At 57.7% G+C, this 16,502-nt stretch overlaps 1 protein-coding gene across 1 annotated transcript; it reads right to left on the reverse strand.

Moving 5' to 3' along the window:
- Positions 1 to 235: 235 nt before the first annotated feature.
- ANPEP (alanyl aminopeptidase, membrane) lies at positions 236 to 15,865 on the reverse strand. Its single transcript, XM_056866003.1, has 20 exons — positions 15,128 to 15,865; positions 14,447 to 14,589; positions 13,171 to 13,307; positions 12,925 to 13,051; positions 12,398 to 12,552; positions 11,826 to 11,939; positions 11,065 to 11,208; positions 10,696 to 10,761; positions 10,138 to 10,203; positions 7,841 to 8,013; positions 7,526 to 7,602; positions 6,987 to 7,126; positions 6,376 to 6,431; positions 5,306 to 5,453; positions 4,995 to 5,086; positions 4,722 to 4,832; positions 2,448 to 2,615; positions 1,238 to 1,378; positions 1,075 to 1,156; positions 236 to 388 (listed from the first exon to the last, which is right to left on the reverse strand). The coding sequence occupies exons 1-20, from the start codon at positions 15,844 to 15,846 to the stop codon at positions 236 to 238; spliced, it is 3,012 nt and encodes a 1,003-aa protein (XP_056721981.1). The 5' UTR covers positions 15,847 to 15,865.
- Positions 15,866 to 16,502: the final 637 nt, after the last annotated feature.

Genomic DNA, 16,502 nt, shown 5'->3' on the forward strand with positions numbered 1-16,502 from the left:
GGAGTCTTGTCTTTGCCTTCGCAATCACCCCCAGACCCCTGAGATAGTCATTCGATTAATAAAGCCGCTGAGAAGAAAGCCCCTGTGCATTGTGGGAGCAGAAATGCTGTGCCTCTGTGAGCAAAGTGCCGCGGCCGCGCACGGGCCGGCCAAAGGCACGAGAGGGGAAGGGTCTTTGGTTTGGCAGGCCGAGGGGGAGCAGAGGTCCAAGGGGAGCGCCCCTGGGAGCTCCGCCCTACTGGCTCTCCCTCTCAAACCACTGCAGCACCCCCGCCTGGTTCTCCGCCACCCACTTGATATTGGCCGTGGTCTTCTCCAGCGCCTGCTCCACAGCCCGAGTTCCAGAGCCGAACCCCTCGTCCGCGTTGTCCTTCTTGAATTGCTCCAGCTGCCACGTGGGAGAGAAAGGCAGGTGTGTTTGTGTGGGGGGGGGGACATTACCATTTCATATGTTGTAGCAGCTCAGTCGAATGGGGGCTGCTCAGTACGTTACAAAAGGCCTCTCTGCCTGGAGCCAACTGGGGAGGAGGGAAATGATGCCAGGTTTGGGGCCCGATCAAGAAAGCAGAGAAGGAGGAAAGAGAGAGGAGAGGGCCACGAGGAAAAGGCCCTGCCCTGCTCCAAAGAGCACCCCAGTGGCTTTTGGACTTAGTTGGTATGGGGGGGAGAAGCACAATGGTGGAACCTTTCTTTTCCCCCCACTTGGACTTAAGCAGCTGATGGGAGGAGGAATTTTGCAGAGAGAAACACCCCCACACACACACACACCAACACCACCAATCCAGATGGGGCCCCTGCAGCTGTTTCCTAGGGCCAAGTCTTTCCCCAGGAGATCCCACCACCTGTGTGGTTTGGTCATAAAAAGAAGGGGGCAAAGGGAAGTGCCCGGTGGGTATCAGAAGCCCTGGAGAGCCTTGCGGTCTTGATCCAGAGGAGGGGTGATGCTGAGCTTTCCCCCCACACACACTCAGGAAGGTGAGGGATCATTTCTGGAAGGATTGCAGAAGGCCAGAGAATTGCTGCCCCCCCCCCACACACACACACCTGGCCCGGCCCTCTCTGCTCAGTCCTTACCTGCTGGAGTTCAAACTCCGAAGAGAATCTCTGAGTCACAGTTGAGATGAGGCTTGAGAAGGAGAAGGAGCCGCCGCCATACCTGGTGGGAAGGGGACATTAGCAAGCAGGCGATCGGCATGGGCCTGCCCCCCCCCTGCCCCTGCCCCCCCAGACAACTCACTGGCTAAAAAGCATCTTCCAGTTGGCACGCACAAAGTCCCACACCAAGTTCTGCCCATACACGTTGCGGGCAATACTGTTGATGGTGGAGGTGGCATCTTGCCGGCGGATCTTGGAGGGGTCTAGGGTATACTTCAGGTACCTGTGACCAGAGAGGGGGAATGTCTCTGAGCCGGCACCCTATGCCAGGGTGGGCAGAAGTCCCTCAGGAGTGCCCACGCACTCTCCCCGCCCCTCCTCCTGTGCTGCTGCCAACCAATTCGGAGCCTTCCCTTTCAAGCAGAAAGGGGCACCCGTGCTTGGGTGGGGAAAGGAGCTGAACCAGCCCCCCTCCAACTCCTTTATGCTCACACACACCCTCGCTGTAGGCAAGTTACAATTGGGGGAGGTGGTGTTGGTTTCAAGAAAACAGCCGGGAAAAGGTTGCCCCACCTAAGCCCCACACAGCTGCTCTGAAATGTGGGGGTTTCTGCACAAGCCACCCTTTTATGACTGGCTCCCCCCACCCAGAGGCCATTTTGCAACTTGCAGATCCCGAGTCTCTGGACAACAATTAAGCAGCTCCCAGAAACATAAAGCCTGTCCTCCCTTCCCCTTGGGTTGCCAACTCTGGATTGGAAAATTCCTGGAGACTGGGGAGGACAGGGACCTCAGTGGGGTACAATGCCATAGAGTCCACCCTCCAAAAGCAGCCGTTTTCTCTACGGGAACCGTTCTCTGAGTTGTAATTCTGGAAAATCTCATGGCCTCACCTGGAGGTTGGCAACCCTCCCCTCACTGAAAGAAGGGCCGCCTAACCCTCCCTCCTTAAGCACCTGTCCTGCCTCACTTCTCAACTCTCTATGAACCCCTCAGCCCACTAGAAACAGAGAGGAGCTCTCCAGAAATCCTCGGGCTGGCGCGGTCTTTTTTGGGAACTAGCTGGGGAAGAGTTGCTCTCAGCTCCTCCCTGTTAAGGCTAAACCTTTTGGAACTGAGAGCTGATGGCAGAACTACCTACATTGCGTGGGTGATTTGGTTTTCTTAGGAAAACATTTGGTGACTTTTGACCCAAAGAGGAACCGGCTTGCTGGTGAGTAGGCCGGACCTCCTCTGCAATGGGCCTTCCTAAGTTCCAGGGCCCGGCCCTGACACTCAAGCCAGAGGGGAATCTAGTCCTCTGGTGATCCACAGCTCTCTGTGAGCTCTGCATGTCCTCAGCCAACCCTCACCGCTGGAGGATCCAGGGCTCCTGGCTGCAGGCCAGAGCTGCGCGGAGTTTGTCGGCCTCGGACACCACGGTGGCGTTCTGGAACATCTCCCAGCCGAAGTCCCAGGCCTCCTCTCCGCCTGTGGCGATGGCATTGCAATAGATGGAGGAGCGCAGATTGGGGGGGATCCTGCAGGCGGAAGGCAAGGCAGGGGAGTCAGCCAAGAGCACAAAATGTGGGGACTGGCAATATGCCCATCTCCCACCCTTTGATTCACTATCTTCAAAGATGCTAGAAGATCACAGAGACCACCATACACACTGAAATCAACAACAGTAACTGTCTGAACAAACAAAGCTAACCACCCAAACTCAAGACAGGACCAGGGAGGGAGTTCCGCAGTCTTGGGGCCACGGCAGAATGAAGCATCACCAGCTTCTATGCAGGTTCTATGCCAAGGGGCCCAAACTCTGCACAGCAAATAATTTAGCTTATGGGTGGACCGTAAGCCAAATATAAGCAGCCAGTGTGATGCAACAGTAAAAAAGGCTAATGCGATATTGGGGCGCATCAACAAAGGCATAACATCCTCATTGCAAGATGTCATAGTTCTCCTGTACACAACATTGGTCAGGCCACACCTGGAGTATTGTGTGCAGTTCTGGAGGCCTCACTTCAAAAAGTATGTGGACAGAATGGAGCGGGTGCAGAGGAGAGCGACGAGGATGATCAGAGGCCTGGAGACCAAGCCCTACGAGGGAAGGCTGAGGGAGCTGAGAATGCTTAGTCTGGAGAAGAGGAGGTTGAGGGGGGGACAGGATTACTCTCTTTAAGTATTTGAAGGGCTGTCACTTGGAGGAGGGCAGGGAGCTGTTCCTGTTGGCAGCAGAGGATCATAGGACTCGCAATAATGGGTTTAAATTGCGGGAGGAAAGGGACCAGCTGGATAACAGGAAACATTTTTTTACAGTAAGAGTTATTCGACAGTGGAATCAGCTACCTAGGGAAGTGGTGAGGCTCCCCCCTCACTTGCAGTCTTTAAGCAGCGGCTGGACAAACACTTGTCAGGGATGCTCTAGGCTGATCCTGCATTAAGCAGGGGGTTGGACTAGATGGGCTGCATGGCCCGTTTCAGCTCTATGATTCTATTATTCTACCCCAACCCTGAGGATGACCCATCTCTGCATATCTGGGTCTGTTCTGCACCATTAATGATTCATCTGCAAGGCAGAAGCTGCAGAAGGAGAGCCCACCACCTCCTGAGGAAGCCTGTTCCACCGAGGAATCCCTCTAACTGTTAGAAAATTCTTCCTAATGTCTAAACGGAAACTCTTTTGATTTAATTTCAACCCGTTGGTTCTGGTCCGACCTTCTGGGGCAACAGAAAACAACTTGGTACCCTCCTCTCTATGACAGCCCTTCAAGTACTTGAAAATGGTTATCATATCCCCTCTCAGTCTTCTCCTCTTCAGGCTAAACGTGTTGGAAATTTGGCTCTCCCTAACGGTGTCACTTGCCTCCACACTCAAAGGGCGGGGAACTGACCAGATAGTCAGATAGATAGATGGGAGGTTGTTAGCAGTTGCACCTCTCCCCTCATTTCCTGCCCTTTGATGTTTAGAGCTATATTGTCAGGGACAATATCCTTTTCTCTCTCTCTTCCCCTTCACCCTTCTTCGATGCAAGTCGCATAGAGCCGGGCTCTTAGTGAGCTCAGGCCTTCCCACTCCAAAGATGGAGTGGAAGGCAGGTAACTTCTTTTATATCTGAATTAGCTAGATAGATTAGGATAGGGGACCCTGTATGTCCTTTCCTATCGAAAGTGTATTTCCACAATAAATGTATTTAGTTTGAATAGAGCAAACGACTGCTCTCTCTTTATTTTCACACACGCACGCATGAGTCAGCTCCCGCTGTTTGCTAAGCTTAAGGCACTCTGCTAAATATCAGGAATATGCAACTACACACATTCCAACAAAACGTACCCAGCTCCTTCAACCTTTCCTCATAGGCCTTGGTCTCCAGACCCCTCACCATCTTTGTTGCCCTCCTCTGGAGGGCAACTTGTACGATCTCTGCGGAGTTCCTAGTGGCTCTGCCCAGGGAGATGGGCTGGGATGCCCAAGTTTATGCTTTGATCGGGCAAGCCCCTCTCTCCCTGCCCACAGCACCACCAATCCCACTCCAGTGGCTTAAAATCTGGAGGGAGAAAGCCAACAGCTCGAAGTGGGACTTCCGCCCTCAAACCCGCCTGCAGGGCTATCCTGTATCGGGCCTGGCTGAGCCAGCACTTACGGGTTGCTGCTGGAATTTTCTCTCCATGTTTTGAAGAGGCCTGAAGCCAGGGCTTGGCAGTCAGGGATGCCGTACGTGCAGGCTGTGTTGATGGCGAGAATCTCGTTGTACCTGTGTGAGGAAGACCATCCCATCAGGAAAGGATGCAGACCGATCCTGGAGCTTCTAAGCACCGCTTGGGGTCATGTCCTCACCCCCAGAAGAGGGGGCTCTCAGGCCAAAATCAGACCCCCTCCCTTCCCCTCCTCCCCCGGTTGCTCCAGGAAGACTTACTGATCCATCAGGCCAGATGGAACCATGGTCCAGTTGGAGGTGAAGGTCTGGAAATACTGGAACAGAGGAGTCACCTGTTTCCTGATGTACCTCTACAGTGAGAAGGGAAAGTGCAGTGGAATTTTAGGCAGCTTGACTCAAGCACCTCCCAAGATGCAGGCTGGCGCTCTGGCCCCCGACACTTGCTTTGACTACTGTGGCCCCCTCCCTCTCTCTGTGGCCCCCCTTCTGTCAGAGAAGAGCAGTGGAGGCTGCCTGGCCTCTCACCCACTGGGCCACGGCTAGTCCCGGGGGGGGGCACTGGAACTCACCTTCATGGGCCCGTAGACCTCGCTGCGATCAAACATGAGCTTGAAGTAGCCCAGGTTGCTGAGGGCTGTTTCCCAAGGCAGGTAGTCTCTCTCCTGAAACAGGTAGCGCGTCGTGTTCAAGGCCAGTTCTGTGCTGATGTACTTTGCCCTAGAAGTTGAACAAGGTGAGTGGGGGGGCTGTGCCCACTGACACCCGCTGGCCAATTAGCTGAGCAACAGGGCCCTCCCCACCACAGACTGGGGCTAGAGCACAGCCCCATTGCCCTGGACGCTCTTACCAGGGGAGGGCAAATGGTAAGCAGAAATCCCTAAGAGATGGAGGAGGGAGGACATGCCTTGATTTGTGCTGGGAAAATCCTCTCCCCCCCCCACCCCCGCCACAAGGCATCCTCCTCTAGAACTGGGCAAAGCAGGACTTAGTCGGCCTCGTAGGCCACACAGGGACCCATCACACCCTAACGCCAATGAAGCTTTATGCCAGCAATAACCCTGGTGTAGATTTAAAAGTCCCCACACAACACACGAAAAGCCAAAGGCGTCTCCACCCCTCCCATCCCCAGCCCAGCCCAGGCACAGGACGCCACTCAAGTCTGCAGCTGAAAATCCCGCTGTCCGCACTCACGTGGGGCCTCTCCCAGTCCCAGGCTGGCTCTCCTGCCCTGAACGGCCAAGCCAAGAGCGGGTCAGCTGTCCAGGTGGCAGGGCTGCCAGCTCCAGGTTGGCAAATACCTAGAGCCTGAGGAGGGCGGGGGTTTGGGGAGGGGAGGGACTTCAATGGGATATAATGCCATCAAGTCTACCTTCCAAAGGGGCCATTTTCTCCAGGTGAACTCATCTCTGTTGCCTGGAGATCAGTTGGAATTCTGGGAGATCTCCAGCCACCCCCTGGAGGTTGGCAACCCTACCAGTTGAAGTCTATCCCCGCATCCCCCTTCCCTATGAGGAACCCGGGAGGGTCTGCTCCCTGGGCAGTAGACGGGTCCTGCCCAGCTACAGAGGAGCCTCATCCTCTGAGTCTGGAGTTCCCCAGTTCAGTGGAAACGGGGGGTGGGGGAAGCCCAGTTCTTTACCTGGCCAGGTTGAAGGCATCATCAATCAGCTGAGCACGGTTGAGAATGGGGATGTCCTGGGAAACAGACGGAGCTGCTGGTCAGGAGCAGGAGGGGCAGGGAAGGAGTGGGGGAGGAGGCAGGGGCAGAGAGGGAGAAGGGCTCTCCAGGGACTTCCCCATTGGCCCCAAGACCCTTGGACATCAGCTCCATCCTGCTGGTCCCAGGACTGAGCAGAGTCCCTGCCCAGAAGGCCTGTAGTCTCCGTGAAGCAGCTGAGCCTCAGGGCAGAGGGCCAGGCCAGCAGAGGAGGTCCTCTGGCAGGTGATGCCAGATCAGGTCAGAGAGGCTCAAGAAGGGCTTGCTCTGATGAACTGGGGGGGGGACTTGGTGAGGGAATGAGGGGGGGCTGTGCCAGATGCAGGAAGCAGCATGCAAAGGAGGGGGCAGGGGATGAGAGAAGGGGGGGTCCCCACTGTCCTGCTGATGTAGCTCCAGACTGGAATGCAAGTCTTTGGCTGCCTTCCCCCTGCCCTACCTGCTTGTTCCCGTGGCCTTGAGACCCCAAGCAGCCAGAGCCAACTGGGGACAAAGAGGCGGGGGGAGAGGCGTGGCTGCTGCCTCCAACCTACCTGATGGTTGTTCTCCAGCTGCCCCAGGAGTCTGTTCCAGTTCTCCTGGTCGTAGTTCACCCGGAAGTAGCCCGTCACATTGATGTTGCAGATCAGCCACTTGTCGGGAATAGCAGCAGTCATAAAGTTGGCGTTTGCCTCTGTCCAAAGGAAGAGGGGTGCCTCTAAATATGCCCTCTTGTGTCCCCTTTGACTGCCCCGGCCCCCAAGCCCCAATCCGAGTCCCAGCTGATACAAACTGATTTCAGGAGCAAAGGACAGAAAGGGCTCGATGCCCGTGAGCTTGGCTCAGCCCCTTGCAGACTGAGGAGAAAGCTTTGCTCAGGTGCCCGAGAGAGACGAGCCCTCCCCCTCTGCCTTGAGTGCCACGGCAGGAAGCCCCTGAGGCAGGGTCACTTGGGGATCCCTACAAGGTGCTGTGGATTGCCTCAAGCAAGTGACTACCTGGCAGGGCTGCCGTGGCGAGTCTTTCCTAGCCTGGGAGATCTCATCTGAACTACTAAGCACCTTCCTCTTAGGGAACAAACAAAGGGCTGTACCTGATTGGTTCTGGAGCCAGTACATTCCTGTCTGGTTATCTGACTTCACCCAGGAGATAGGGACTATCCAGATGTAGCTGGGGGGAGGGGGGAGAAAGATGTGGAATGGTGGAGGCAAGCTGAATTACTCAGCAAAAGGTGCTGCTGCTGCTGCTGCCCTCCCAGAAAAAGCCCTGCAGTGCAGCTCATAGGCCCTCCAAAGAGAATGTCCTCACCCTAGATCTTTCCACGCATAACCAGTGGAGCTTGTCTGGATCTGGCCGTTCCCTGAAGCCCGTGCAAAGCACACCCTGACGGGTCAGGGTCCCCACTTACTTGAATTCCGAGGGTCGCTGAACGGTGGTGTTGGGGTCCAGCAGGAAGTGCCTCTGAGTGACGTTTCCATTGCGGGTGTCCACGCTCAGCACGGGGAATCCCATCTGCAGGGTCCAGCGGTCCATGATCTCCTTGACGGTTCCCGGGAGGGAGAAGTTGTCCTCGTCAACCGCCTGCCGGAGACAGAGGAGAAACGTTGAAGGGAGAGAAGAGGACTTCCTCAGAGAACATCAGAAAGGCCCTGCTGGATGAGACCCAGACCCATCAGGTCCAGCAGTCTGTTCACACAGAGGCCAAGCAGGTGCCTCTAGGAAGCCCACAAGCAAGACAATTGCAGCAGAACTGTCCTGCCCGTGTTCCACAGCACCTAAGATAATAGGCCAGCTCCTCTGATCCTGGAGAGAATAGCTATGCATGATGACTAGTATCCATTTTGACTAGTAGACATGGATATAGATAGCCCTCTCCTCCATGAACATGTCCACTCCCCTCTTCAAGCCTTCCAAGTTGGCAGCCATCACCACATCCTGGGGCAGGGAGTTCCACAATTTAACTATGAGTGGTATGAAGAAATACTTCCTTTTATCTGTTTTGAATCTCTCACCCTCCAGCTTCAGCAGATGACCCCGTGTTCTCCCTGTCCACTCTCACCATACCATGCATAATTTTATAGACCACTATCATGTCTCCCCTTAACCGCCTTCTTTCCAGGCTAAACAGCCCTAAGCGTTTTAACTGCTCCTCATAGGGCAGTTGCTCCAGCTCCCTGATCATTTTGGTTGCCCTTTTCTGCACCTTCTCAAGCTCTGCAATATCCTTTTTGAGGTGTGGTGACCAGAACTGTACACAGTATTCCAAGTGTGGTCTCACCATAGATTTGTACAAGAGCAGTATGATATCAGCAGTTTTATTCTCTATTTCTCGTCTAATTATGGCCAGCATGGAATTTGCCTTTTTCACAGCAGCCGCACACTGGGTTGACATCTTCTTCATCGAGCGATCCACGACCACCCCAAGATCCCTTTCTTGGTCTGCTGCTGCCAGCATAGATCCCATCAGTGTATATGTGAAGTTGGGATTTTTTGCCCTAATATGCATCACTTTACACTTGCTCACACTGAATCTCATTTGCCATTTTAATGCCCATTCCTCCAGTTTGCAGCGATCCTTTTGCAGTTCTTCTCAGTCCAATTTTGTTTTAACCACCCTAAATAATTTGGTGTCATCTGCAAACTTGGCCACCTCGCTGTTTACCCCCAACTCCAGGTCATTGATGAACAGGTTGAAAAGCACCGGTCCCAACACAGATCCCTGAGGGACCCCACTGCTCACATCCCGCCATTGGGAGAACTGACCATTGATTCCTACTCTCTGCTTCCTATTTTTCAGCCAGCTCTCAATCCATAAGAGGACTTCTCCTCTTATCCCATGACTATGAAGTTTGCTTAGCAGTCTCTGGTGGGGGACTTTGTCAAAAGCCTTTTGGAAATTGTACTTCTGTCTAATGGACGGGGGGCTTCAGCACAGCTGGCAAAGTGAGCGCTCTGACTCAAAAAAGCTTCTGTTGGAGCAAATTTTGTTAGTCTCTGGGGTGCTGCTGGATACTGGAGATTGTTTCTATTCTGCTGCCCCTCTGCAGTGGCGCTGGGCAGGGTAATACAAGCTGGAAAAGGTCAGGCCCTGCAGGGCTCACAGTCTCAGCAGCCACAGCGCAGGCACCAGAGCGGAAGTGGGGGAGGGAAGCACCCAGGGACACGGGTGGGCACACCTTCTTGGACAGGGCTATGGTGGGAGAACAGGGGTGAGGAGGCTTCCTGGCAGAGGAGGATGTAAGAACGGAAGGCGGTCGGAGAGGCTGGGCATTCCAACAAGTAGTGACAAGCGGGGAAGAGTCTGGGCAGCCAAGGACACAGGCAGGGACAGCTGGAAAGGGAGGGAGGGGAAGGCAGCCCCCCAGGGGTAACCCCCCCATTCCAAGGGCCCAGCGAGATGCCATGCGGAACGAGTGGCACGCCACCCTGGGGCCTGCAGGCAGGTGCCGTTGCCAGTTCCCCTGGGGAAGTCGACCCCCCAAGCATCAGGGCCCTGATTTGTACGGAGACCGTGGCACAGGGGGAGAAGGGGCCTTCACCCCCCCCACCCCACCCCGGTGCTTCCCCTCCCTGATCTTCCCCCAGGGCAGGCTGCAGACTTAACCTCTCAGCCCCCCTCCTGCAAGGAGACTGGAGAGAAGAGCCCCCTGCCCCTGTGTCTGTCAGGAAGGGCCTCTTCCTGGGGGGAGGCGCCTGAAGACCTACCATCTGCAGGTGGGTCCAGAGGTCGTCGTAGACGGTGTTTCCATAGGCAAAGGTGTGCAGGTAGGACTGCGGAGAGAGGAGAGGCCCGTCCATCAGAGCCCTTCCCAGGGACTGCCTGAGCCACGGGGTGGTTTGCTTCCAGGGGGACGCAGTGGTGCCCCAGGGGAGCAGGGGCACTGCCACAGGGGCCCCAGGCCAGGCACATGTGCCACCCTGGACCTGCATACTGCGGAGGGCCCAGAAGGGTCAGGAATCCTGCAGCGGGTCCCCAGAAGGGATGCCGCCCTGCGACCTCCACCTCTCTTACATTGGGCCTTCCATGTTCCCAGCCCTAAGGAGGAAGGATCTCGTGCCAAGGCTGTCTCCTCTCTGCAGCTGGCACTGCTCCTTCCCAAACCAGCACACATGAGGGCCCACCCTCTTGCCCACTCTAACCCTTTCGCACCCTGCAGGCAAAGCCGGCAGGATCTCACTGCTCCTGTCCTTTGCCACCCCACACAATAGCAAAGAATCCAAACAGGTCCCGATACACCCCCACCCCCACCAGGCAGAGCTTACCTGCAGCCCTCGTTTAAACCGCTCCTCGGTAAGAAATTCGGAGAGCATCCGCAGCACAGATGCCCCCTGCAGGTGAAAAGAGGGGGCGTGAGGGGCAGGCAGCAGGACTCCCAGCCCTCCGCCCTACTTGGCACACTGTCATGCCAGGAAAGGTGGGGCAGTGACCCCCCCCCCCAGGCCCAATGCCCAGACAGGAGTCCGCCAGTTCGGGCTTTAGTGGCCCCAATGCAGGACTAGAGGGGAGGCAGACACTCCCCAGGGCACTCCTTGCAGACGAGGGGGAGTGGGAGTGGGTTTTTTTCTCTGTTTCTGCAAACGGGGGAGCAGGCGATCCCCCACACACACACATACACACAAACTGAGCCTCACCTTGCTGTAGGCAATGGAGTCAAAGACCTCGCTGATCTGGGCTGGCGTTTGGATCTCCTCTTCCCGGAAGGAGAGAGGATGCGAGGAAGCCAGTGCGTCGATGGCCATCACACGGTACACGTCGTTTGTCACCATCAGGTCTTTCTGCAAAGACAGGGAGCCTCCTAGGTCAAAATGGCCTCTATAATGTGTCCCCTGCCTGTCCTCAGAAGAACGCAGGGTTGTTGTGCTCACGAGACTTCTCCCAAGGGTCCTGAGAGCGGTGACTGGCCCGGGGTCTCTGGGCTCTCCGTGGCTGCCCTGCATCCCAACCCCTGGTCTCCACACACCCTGCTGCATCTGGCCGGAGCCCCGGGGGGGGGGGCATCGTGCTCTGGACGCTCTGCCCAGGCCTGCCTCAGGGGAGCCATTTGCCCTGGCAGCCACAACCTGGGTCTGAGATGAGAAGGGAGAAGGGACACCCTTTCCCCCAGGGCCACAGACAGCCTGGCCCTGCCACATGCCCACACCACATCCCGTTTTGAACTAGTGTCCTGCTGGGGTTCTGTGGGAATGGCTGTTCTGCCAAGAGAGGAGGGCTCTCCAGGACATGCCTTCTTAGGGTGCTTCTTTCCAGGGACCCTGGGGGAGGGGCAGCAGCCACACCCACTTCCGTCTGCAGTGTGGACGTGCTGCGAGAGCCGCTCTGGCACCTGCTGTCAGGCATCAGGCTCCCCCACCCATGGTGGGGGGTGGCTCACAGACCTCACGGGGGCACTCACAATATGCCAGGTGGGCTCCGCGGCATCTGCTCCCAGGTACTCCACATAGGAGGCAAAGCCTTCGTTCAGCCAGAGGTCATTCCACCAACGGAGGGTCACCAGGTTCCCGAACCACTGGGGAGAGGCAGGCGGTTAGTTGGCCACAACAGCTCCCCCCTCTCCCCGCACACACACCGCATAGTCTTTGGGGCACAATGGCTGGCAGATGCAGGATGAGCGCCCTGCCTGCCTCCCTGGCTGCCAGTTGACAATTGAGGTGGAGGTCTTGCCCTGAGGCGGAGGGGCAGCTCCGGGGAAGGGGGGTGGCTTAGACATGTTTTGCATGCAGAAGGTCCCCATTTCAGTCCCCATCAGCATCTCCAGCTAAAAGGCCCAGGTAGGAGGTGCTGTAAAAGACCTCTGCCTGAGACCCTGGACAGCTGCGGCCTGTCAGAGGAGTGGGCGGTCTGACTCAGGCTACGGAGGGTGTGTTTGTGTGTGTGACGAGTCAGAAGGCCAGGCAGGACAAAAGAGGACACCCCCGCTGTTTGGAGGGGCCCAGCACGGGTTCCAAGCCGAGGCACAAAGCCTACCTGGTGGGCTAGTTCATGAGCGATGACAGTCACCACTCGCTCCTTGTTGCCGATGGAGGAGTAGAGGGGGTCGAAGAGCAGGGCGTTCTCCCGGTACGTCACCAGCCCCCAGTTCTCCATGGCTCCCGCGTTGAAATCCGGCAGGGCAACCTGGTCTGGAGGAGAGGACGGCGCATCGGCAGGACTGAACCAGCTGCTCCGAGCCACCAGGCTGGCACCAGCAAGACCCAGAGCTCTTGCCCTGCCGTGGGCCTTGAGCACGTGCCGTGGCCGGCAGAAGAGGGCCAGTGTGCACGCAAGGGCGCCTACCAGTCCATGTGCACGGCCACTGGACGTTCAGGTCTGACTCCAAGTACCCGTGGCAAAGATGCCAGCATGGGGAGGCAAAGCTCCCCCTTCAGGAGGGGCCCAAACCAGTGAGACCAGATCATACTGGGGGGGGGGGGCGCCTCAAGATTTTCTAGGGCGGTGTGATGCCAAAGGAGCTCCAATCCCCCCTCCCACCACAGCCCTGCCTTTTCACCCACCTGACTTGGCCAAGGGGTAGGAGGTGTTGTAGTGCAGCTCGAAGAAGCTGAGGATGGGTCCCGTGACGTTGAGCGCGTAAGCCCCCTGCCCCTCGCTGATGGCTTTCGGTCGACCCCAAATCTGGATCTGAAAGAGGAGGAGGGGGGGCTCGAGGGGGAGTTTTCTGTGTGTTGGCCGTGGGACCCCTCTAGGGGCCCCCTCCCCAGGCCTCGTGGGGCCCCCCTCTCACTCCCTCTCCTACCCACCAGGGTGCTGCTCTCGTTAGTCTTCACTGCCTCGAACTGGCTCACGATGAAAGCGAGCAGGTAGGTGGACATCTTGAGGGTGGGCTGAAACGTTGTCTTTGTCCAGAGTTCACCATTGAGGGTCACATTTTCAACGCCTGGAGGGAGACGGAGAGGCCAGCCCCTCACTCAACAGCACTGCCTCCCACCTGCCCACCCTGCTGCCATGCTGCCTCAAGGCTGCCCCACATCATGATGACAGGGGCCAAAGCCCTCCACGGCAGCAAGGGGGCTAGTTTCCCACCTGCTGATGGCTCCAGGAGCATCCAGTGGCCATGAAAAGGCAGGCGAAAGCTCTGCCCTCAGCCGCAGGATCAGGACCTAAGAAGCAAGGGAGCCCACCCCCTTTCAAGTCTAGCACCACCCACCACCCCTGCTCCCCAGCTGGGGTGTCGGGCCACCAGTCTTGGAGTGCGGAGGATTCCACAGCATCCCCAGAGCCTCTTGGAAACAGTGGAAAGTTCCTCCAAACCGACCGGCCTGCTCGTCTGACCCTGTTTCCTCCCTTGTCTACATTCAAGGTTGGACACCATTGTGCTAAAAGCAGTCCTTCTCCTCTTGCTGCCTGCCCACCATCTTCCCCTCTCCCTCCGCTTCCTCCCGATGGCCACTTCCTCACAGAGAGGACGCGCTGAGCAGCTCTAGTTGCTCTTGCAAATGGAGAGAGATTCGCAGCACACGGAAGCTTTCCCTCCGCTGTCCTCGTCTCGGCTCCCTCCTGGGCCACCACCCTTTCTTTAACAAATCCAGAATTGTTAGATCGTGATAGCATGATATTATTGTGTGACCCACGACAAAAGTTACTAGTTCTCGGCTTTTATTGTTTCATTGCAGAGTTATAAGGTGAAATGTCCTGCCTGCACCTTTCACCTTATAACTCTTCAATGAAAAGGGCTACAGAAGACCGGCACATTAGGGCTACAGATCGTTATAATGTGATGATGATGCAGCAACCCCTGGATTGTAAACACAAACTCCCCCTTTGAGCGCAGAGAAGGGAAATGACAACCGATGCAAGGTCAAGCTGTGCCTATGGACAGGAGCTGCAACTATGTGCCCCTTCCCATCCAGACTGGGTCCAAAGGGTCTTTAAAAAAAAGACTACCAAACCGGGGCGGAAAAAATCGCAGCCCATGCGGGGGAGAAGGAAGCGGGGGGGCAGCAACCCCTGCGCGTGGTGGCGCTCCAGCCCCCCGCCCCAGCTGCTTCCGCGCCCCCGGCCCCGCGGCCGCCTTACCCTGCGGCGGCATGTTGGCGAGCGCCACGTGGTCGGGCGGGTGCAGGAGGGTCACGGCGAAGGTGGCCTTCAGGGCCGGCTCGTCGAAGCAGGGGAAAGCCTTGCGCGCGTCGGCCGCCTGCATCTGCGTGGTGGCCAGCACCCTGGCGAAAGGAGGGCGCGCGGGCCGGTCAGCCGGCTGGGCACGCACAGCCTCGCCTCGCCTCGCCCCGCCACGGCCGCCTCCTGCCGCGCGCCCACCGGCGCCGCCCAACCGCCCCCCACCCCGGGACAGGGGGGAGAGGGCCGCGGTAGGCAGCCCCCCCGCCTTATGCGGGTGCTTTACCCGCGAGGCGCCGCTAGGGGGCGCCCTGAGCGGCGAGGCTGCTCACCTGTTGCCAGGTGAGAGGGGGAGGCCAGCCTGCCGGGAGGGCAGGGGTGTGTTTCCTCCCTCCTGCGCCCCTCCCCACGCTCCTAACCTCCCACCTGCCAGGTTCTGCCCCAGCTCTTTGCAGACCGAGGAGAAGAAGAAGAGCTGGCTTTTACGTGCCGACTTTCTCTGCCACTTCAGGGAGAACCAAACCGGCTCACAATCACCTTCCCTTCCCCTCCTCACAACAGGGGCCCTGCGAGGTAGGGGACAAGTGGCCACCCCACAGGACCCTGCTGAGACCCTCCTCCCCAAACCTTAGAATCACCCACTTGGTTTGCCCGTCCTCCTGGTATTCGCTGCGGTAGAAACCGGCCAGGTCGTCGGCCAGCTCCCCGGTGAAGATGCTGTGGAGCTCATAGGACTGGTTGACCTGCAGCGAGTCGTTGAGCTGCACCACCAGGTATTCTGTGGCCTTCTCCTCCCAAGTGGCACGGATGGCGGGGGCGGGGGCCCCCTCGGCCCCTCTCAGGGAGACGTAGAAGCCCCCCTGTGCTGTGTAGTTCAGCTTCTTGCTGTGGATGAGGATGAGGTCGGTGGCCTCCAGGCACACAAAGCGCACAGAGCTGTTGCCCTGGAAGACGTAGAGGCCCTGGCTGTTGGGCCGCAGGAAGGGCTGCAGGGAGACCGTGTAGTTCTCGGGCTTCAGGGTCTTGGGCAGACGCAGCTCGTTCCAGGGGTTCCGTGGCGCGGCTGTGGTCGTGGCGCCAGGGATGCCAGTGCTGGTCGTGGCGCCAGGGGAGCCGGTGGTCCTGGCAATAGCAGTGCTAGGGATGCCGGTGGTGCTGGTCGTGGCACCAGGGGAGCCGGTGGTGCTGGTGGCGGTGGCGCCCGGGGGGCTGGCCGTGGAGGGGCTGGGCGCGGCGTTGTCTGTCTGCTGCTTCAGCTGAGAGTAGACAACGGAAAGAGCAATGATGGTGGCCAGGGCCGCCAGTCCGAGGGCGATGCCCACGATGCCCAAAGTCTTGCTAATGAAGAAGCCCTTGGCCATGGCTGAGGACGTCTGGAGGGGGTCGGAGAGGAAGAGGCGCTGCCAAGGTGCCGCAGAGCTTTTATTTACCACCTCCCGGGGTTTATGAGCCCTGGATTAATGGGTAAATGAGTAAACAGCCAGGAGGTGGGCGAAGGTCACGGCTCCTTCGGGACCTGAGAGACGACTTCTTCCTGTGTCCCACAGCGGAGTTAAGGGGGAACAGGGAGTCCTGGTGCTGTTTCTGCAGGGAGAGGCAACGGGCACTGTCAGTATCTCCAGCACCGCCTCTGCGGAGGGAGGGCCCTGTAGGGGTGGAAGGCATCAGGTGGGCTTGGGGGACTCGGAAGCTGGCCCTGGGGCCCTCTTGGCCAACCCCGGGGTCCTCCGCTTCCCATCTTGTTGGGTGTATCCTATGATTTCTCTTCTGATCCTGCAGCCCCACCCCGCCCTCTGCCAGTGCGTTGAGCAGTCCGTGGGAGGGAGCAGTCTGGATCCTCAAGGGAACCTTGCTGGGGGCTCTTGGGTGTCCTTCTTGCTTGGGACCCCACAGAGGGTCCAGAAGGCCACCTGGCTTCTTGCCTTAAGAGACCTGGCAAACATTTTTTGCAGAGTGTGAAGATTGGAACTCAGCTCTCTAACCCACCTCATGAGGTGCACGGAGTACCCTCCGCCAA

The sequence above is a fragment of the Euleptes europaea genome, chromosome 20, assembly GCF_029931775.1.
Source record: "Euleptes europaea isolate rEulEur1 chromosome 20, rEulEur1.hap1, whole genome shotgun sequence".
Classification (NCBI taxonomy): Eukaryota; Metazoa; Chordata; class Lepidosauria; order Squamata; family Sphaerodactylidae; genus Euleptes; species Euleptes europaea.

Bases quoted from the DNA above. Each gene is read 5' to 3' on its own strand.
- ANPEP (XM_056866003.1), bottom strand. From the start codon at position 15,846: ATGGCCAAGGGCTTCTTCATTAGCAAGACTTTGGGCATCGTGGGCATC. The intron at 14,590-15,127 runs GTGGGTGATTCT...TCCTTTCGCCAG, and splicing joins CAGGAGGACGGGCAAACCAA to GGTGCTGGCCACCACGCAGA. The intron at 1,379-2,447 runs GTGAGGGTTGGC...CTCTGGTCACAG, and splicing joins GAGCCCTGGATCCTCCAGCG to GTACCTGAAGTATACCCTAG.